The sequence below is a fragment of the Thunnus thynnus genome, chromosome 5 (genome assembly GCF_963924715.1).
Source record: "Thunnus thynnus chromosome 5, fThuThy2.1, whole genome shotgun sequence".
Classification (NCBI taxonomy): domain Eukaryota; kingdom Metazoa; phylum Chordata; class Actinopteri; order Scombriformes; family Scombridae; genus Thunnus; species Thunnus thynnus.
Window position 1 is genome coordinate 8,851,969 of NC_089521.1, and position 6,713 is coordinate 8,858,681.

Below are 6,713 nucleotides of genomic sequence, written 5' to 3' on the forward strand. Positions count from 1 at the left end.
TCCTAGTCTACTGTTTTATTATTTATATATATTTCATGTTGTGTTATTTCTAATGTGGAAAAATAAATGGTAACTATTCTGGGATTCATCTGTCTGTTTGTATTTTTAGAGTCACTTAAAAAAGACCATAAAGTTCAGCAACATACAGTAGGGTCACTTCTGCATTGCATTTTTGACAATAGTCATTTCATGGACATGTATGAAATCTGTTCAGGAACATTTTGCACAAGGGGACCATGTGAAACAGCATGAAGGAATGACCTGTGACATAAAACAAACAACTTAACACAATTTGTTATATAACTGGCAAATATTGGACCTGAACAAATGTCCAAATGAAGAAATACATATCAAATGAGTTTTCAAGATACAAATAAAGCAGCAAACACAATCAAAGCATACTTGATCTATATATTTGAAAATCTAAGGTAGAATCAGCAGTAAATATCATGCAAAAATGAGAACAAATGAGAAACGTGGGCTTTTTAGGGAGTTTTATCAGAAAAAGACATCTCATATCGCTGTTGGCAAGTCTCCACAGATGCTGCTAAGATACAGGAACATGCAATAGCTTTATGAACAACATGGATTCAATCTGTGAAATGTTTTGTAATACAATCTACTTCAGCAGTCACATGATGTACAATCTCTTAATTATGATGATGAGGAAATGATGTTTGCCTCTCATAAAAAGTCCTGTCCGACCCTGAGAGTGGAGTGAAAAACTGCAGTAGAGAATCAGTCACACGCACACTACAGTTAAAAACACTAGGTCTTGGCATGCATTTGTCCTTGTTGACCGAAGTGTTAATTCACAACAATGAAAGAGTCACTTATTTCCAAAACGTCAACATTCCTGCAGTTCCGCTCTGTGTACCTACGCACAATTTATGAACTCCTGGAGGTTAAATATAGAAACACAGACTCATTATAGCACAAAGCTGCCCACATTTACAGTAATGAACAACCACACTGTCACAAAGTAATGATGACATTGTCCTGCAACACAAATCATCCATTTGAGGTGAAATGAAGGTGCTCAAATCATGAAACAGCATTCAAATCCTGAATAAAAAATAACTTTTATTGACAGTCACTGTATAAAATAATGAAGATGCATTATATGTGTTATTTGATTGCTATCTTTATGATTTGAGACTTGTAACATGAATTAATTTAATTTAGGTACACAATGTTTTCTGAAAAGGTATTGCCACTGGTAAACTACACAGTAATAAACAATACCTAACAATACAATACTTGCCCTAAAGTTTTCTTTCACTATTCAATTGTCATAACATGCTTACAAGGAACTAGAAGGATAAACTTCATTGTTCATCCATCAAGTAAAAATTTGAATAAACTATATTTTAAAGTGACCAAATGTAAAATAAATACAGAGCCCATAAATAAAACAATCTAAATTGTAAACTTTCTCTGAGTCTCTGGAGCACATCCAGCTCCTACTTTTTAATATGGTCCCCCCTGTGCATGAACACACAGCGGATCCCTGACAATTTGAAAGCGTCATCCTCTTTTCCCAAGGTTAGTATAAACCTACAGAGGCCCGTGTTAGGACTTACAGAGAACATAAGTGCTTTGTCAAAACCCTGAGGTAAGGGGCAATCTAAGTCCTCCACCAAGTAGCGCATTACCATATACATGTAGGCCCCGTGGGTGACTACCATGGCGTGGACAGGGACACCCTTCATCCCGTCGTCTGCCTTTCCCTCCACAGGAGATGGTTCTGGTGTCGCAGATAAGGAGTTTTCACGCCAATGTTCGGACTGGATTTGCTGGAACATTTTCTCTAAAAACTTTTTGACCCGCTCTTTCACCTGAACAGAGTAAAAACCAGTTATAAACTGCGCTTTGTGTCTCTTGTGTTTTCTTTCTCGACTAACAGCATGAAAATGTGAGTACATGCGACTGTGAAGAAGAAAAGTTAAAAGTCCTTGTATTCAAAACACTGCAACATAGTCACAAGGTTTCCCATCAAAAACACACATGCCAACTCCAGTTTAATCCTGACTAAACGACCTGTAACTCGTTTAGGAAAGCTGGGAGGGAGACCTGTAGCCGACACTGATTGGGACGCTGAGTGCTTACGTCAAATCTATCTTTGTATATCTGCATCATCATCATGATGTGCTGGTCACGTACCGGGTTGGACCAGAGTTAACGTCCAAGCCAAGATCTAATGGATGAAGCCTGACGAGGTATCTCTTAAATAGAACATCCCTCCTTCCGACACACACACACACACACACACACACACACACACACACATATACACACACACCGTCCTCCCACACAGCCTCTAACACAAATAACACAAAGCTAAGTGGTGACTTTTTAATCAGGGGCAGTGACGAACACTGCAGTTGTTTGACAGTAGAGGGGCATGTACTTTGATCCCCCTGATTCACACTAAGTGCTCTGGCAGATACAGAAGAAATACAGGCATGTGGATGCAAAGAGGCCCTGACATACCACCTCACATCCTCAAGGAGCCAGTATCTGACTGGAGAAGTTAGTGTTTTCTGCCATCTAGTGGTAGCATGTGTCCGTTTTTCCATTTTCCATCTTTCCAATCTATGCCTATGAGCTACGATCATCTTAACATTAAAGAGTTGGTGGCCATGCAACAAATAGTTTAGTTTCATGTATCAACATTTTGAGATATTCACCTTGGAAACTTCTGCCACCACCCAAATGCTCCCAAAAGCACAGAAAGATTATATTTGAGAAACTAAACAGTGGCAGGTCTTTCTAGAAACAATGTCCTACTCAGTCAGCTGCATAAAACAAAAACAATCTGCATGAGTAGATTTTTTTTATTAATTAAACTTTAATCTTTTTTGTGTAACTAATTCTTTACAGAAAAAATGAAGACATAATTTAATATCAGGACACGTAGGATTATACGTAGTGAGGAAGCGTCTGATTTAAATACTGATAGCAAAGGAGCACTACTCATCTGCCAATCTAGATGCTGTGAAATAAGGAAAATGTATGTATCAGTCCCATTACATAATATGAAATGACCAGTAAAAATACCCTTTTATTTCAGGTCATTTCAAAATCAGGTTAGATGGATTTTTAGTGTAGGACTATTAATGTTAGCATATTAAAATATGTATGTAAGTAAGTCAGTCAGTAAGTAAACAAAGAAAAAGCTACAGTTTTAGTATTTTTGGTACCCTGTGCAGAGCATGACACGCAGTACTATCTTAAAACAAGAAAGTTTGTGAAAATGTCCCAACTAACAAGAAGTCAGAGTGAAGAGAGACTGTCAGACAAATATGGGACCAAATATGGGAATATATGATGAGATGACAGGGAAACAGTTACATCAACCCTTTCTGAGCCACAACAACCTCACCTGTTCCTGAGTCTCTCCCTCTGGAGGGGTGAAGCCTGGAAACGTCTGACCAGCTGCCTTGGCCATGTCTTTTAAGTCCTGCATTCGTCCCCCCTCAGCTATCCCAAAGCTCTAAAAAACAGCAAGTCATTCGCTGGATGAGTCAGGATATTTATTAATAAGTAAATGCATCTTAAGTAAATATTTTAAGGAGAAAATACTCGCAAAAGAAGTGTCACTCACCACTTCCTTAAGTAAAGGGTCACATGCCATTTGTAGATTAGAACAACTGCTGTTGTGTTTCATAATCATCTCGGCGGTCTGGTAGGAAACAATCACAATCATCTTATATTAACATGATTTAAAATTCATATTTCAAAATTCTTTTCCCAGTTATTTGATTTGAAGACACTGGTTAGTGTTAATTATAATTTACACCCTGCTATGTGGGAATGAATGTCCCAAAGTGAGATGATGTTAAATCAAAACCAGGAAATGTGTTGTCTAATGTCTATAAGAAATAGTGCAGTGCATTTCCATTTCATGTAATTATACCGTAAAATGAATGTTTTTCTGCAGTGTTTTGATTTAATTTTCTTACCCCCACAGTGAAACTAAAGCATCGTACCTGCCGGGCCCGCAGCATATCACTGACAAACACATTGCTGAATTTGACATCCTTCAGGTACCGGCCCGCAGACTCGGCCTGCTGCAGCCCGATCTCGGACAAGGGTGAGTCTATAGCCTGGCCTGGGTGGAGAAGGAGGAGGAGGGGAAATTAAAAGCAAGATGAAAGAGAAAGCAAAAGAGTAGATGAGCAGACATGGAGAGCATACTTCAGAAAACAAACAAAAAAGTCACAAATTTACATTCTTTTAAAGGCATTGCCTTTGTTAATATACAACTGATGTCATAAAAAAAGTAATTTACATCATTTTGTTAATACAAATAATTTCAGTCATACAGTACCTTGTACCAGGCCATCTTTATTGTACTGTGTTTCCCCACTGCAGGAAATAAATGATTTATTAAAGTCAAAGTACAAGAGTTTATGTCATTAACAGTCAATGAAAGCTCAGAAAGTCATACTGTCATACTTAGATGTTATGCAGGATTATTATCTCATATTTGCAAGATGTTATTTCCCTGCACAACTGCTGTGCTCAATCTGTCTGGCATCTGCAATTATTATTTTCATTATTGATTTATCTACCAATTACTTTTTCATTAGTTGTTTGTTTATGTCAGAAAATAGTTAAAAATGTCTCAAAACTCAAGCAATCTATATTAGGAGGAAGTGGATTCATATCCACAAAAGTTTTGTTTATCATTATTACCATGTCAAATTTGCTTTATGAGGCAAAGTAGACCCAGAGTTCATTCATTCCTCTCACTGACTGGATGGTTAATACAGTCATTCTGACCCCCGGTGGTCGTTCTGGGGCACTGCAGTGTCCACAGACCACAGACTGAACCTCTGCAGTGGACTATCTGGAGTAACTGAACAAGGGTCATGAATCCTTGCTAGTTGTTCCCAGGGCCGGCCCGACTATGTTGGTGCCCTAGGCGAGTGGGGCGAGTACGGCTGCATGACAATGGCCAAAATGTTAATCATAATTATTCTGCCATTTCAGAAAAAACATTTATATTGCCCTTCAGCAGTTATTGCACACAGCTTCACTTAGCTGTTAGATCTGGGAGATTTTAGACAGCCAAAAGTGCAACAATAGTACCTCCAGTCCAAGAGCTTCAAAAATTAATGAACAATAAATGAAGTACGAAAATGGTGTCTCCAGCCCAGACAAAATCCGGTCGGTGTGATTAAGGCACCACTCAGAGTGTCTGGTGTCATGGCCTGAGATAGCACGTGAAGTTTGCTGGCTGTCGGATGAAAACTGACCAGTAAAACTTTGAAAATCTGACCACATGAACCCATACAAGTCGCCCCCAGGTAGCACGTCCCTGGCTGGTATGGCTTATTATATGGTATATCTACCCTGTGTGCACTGATATTATTACAAAATTAGACTGCAATAAAAATAGACAGGCTATCGTGTGACCCTGATGAGGACAGTAATGTGCGCTATATGTCACCCCGCGGGTAAGGTAACATCTAGCCTATAGCTAATATGCAAACTGCAGACTTACCAGCCATCTATGTTAAACTACAAAGAAGTTTAACATGTTTGCCATCAATTTTCAATTAAATAATTCAATGTCTTCCGCGTGAATATATCAATGTTTTTACAAGCAGTTGTTATCATTGTAACTGACTAGCATTTACAGCCTGTGTCTGTGTACAACCTTTATTATATCAATGTCAGCTGCACTTACTGTCGCACGAATGTTATCCCAAATGTTAGCGCTGTCATGCTCTGGAAATGAGTGACAAAGTAACTAACCCTGCGCATTAACTATCAGGTAGTTTCAACACGCTGAGGACTAGTCACAGTCACTTCTCGGCGCCCGATGAGGAAGTCTCCGCATACACGGAAGGTCGCAGCGCTCCGCTGCAGGGACGTTCACACATAATGAGGGGCAGTGGCTCCATTTAAGAAAAGGGCACCCCACACCCACCACACTGTCCCCTCCTGATGTTGGCACACTGTATAAAGTTATACCAAATATGTACAAACACACATACACAAAAATGTTGTGTGAGGATAAAACAAATACATTATAGATTCAAATGCATTATGTTAAATCAGGTTAATTACATTGATTACATTAATTGAATTAAATACAGTAAAATTAATAAAATGATTTAAATTATATTGATAAAATAGATTATATTAAATCAAATTACATTACATTAAACAATTAAATAAATTTAATTTAATTTAAGTTGTAATGCATGACATTCAGCCACTAGATGTCACACTGTAGCACCAACATCTCAAACCACAACAAATGTTTGTGTTGTTTACTCAATAAAGTTGGGGGGAAAAAAGAAAGCTGTCCTTCAACCGCCAGCTCAAACTGTCACACTAGGCAGTGCTGATCAAATATTGATCAAGATTCTGTTAATGTATTACTTATTTCTCGCCTCAAATGTTTTCAGAAACATATTTTGAGAAAGTTTGTGACACGTCTGCCACCTTGGAAACTGACATGGAAGACACGGAGGAACTCAAATGCACTAACATGCACACTCACATGCACTAACATGCACGCATGGCCAGACCGTCTACCAAAACAATGAACAGAGAAGCTCAGATAACAACACAAACAGAGGGAATGGGACTTCATTCTCTGCTCAGGTCGCCATTATGCCACTATATCCTTACATAGCATATAGTTGTTTGCTGACATCCAGTGAGGTTGAATGTCATATATTCTACCTTTAAAT

The 6,713-nt window shown here is 38.5% G+C and overlaps 1 protein-coding gene across 1 annotated transcript; it reads right to left on the reverse strand.

Moving 5' to 3' along the window:
* Positions 1-479: 479 nt before the first annotated feature.
* Positions 480-5,868, reverse strand: tigara (TP53 induced glycolysis regulatory phosphatase a). Its single transcript, XM_067589062.1, has 6 exons — positions 5,699-5,868; positions 4,334-4,371; positions 3,993-4,114; positions 3,608-3,685; positions 3,386-3,496; positions 480-1,838 (listed from the first exon to the last, which is right to left on the reverse strand). The coding sequence occupies exons 1-6, from the start codon at positions 5,773-5,775 to the stop codon at positions 1,464-1,466; spliced, it is 801 nt and encodes a 266-aa protein (XP_067445163.1). The 5' UTR covers positions 5,776-5,868; the 3' UTR covers positions 480-1,463.
* Between the last annotated feature and the right edge of the window lie 845 nt (positions 5,869-6,713).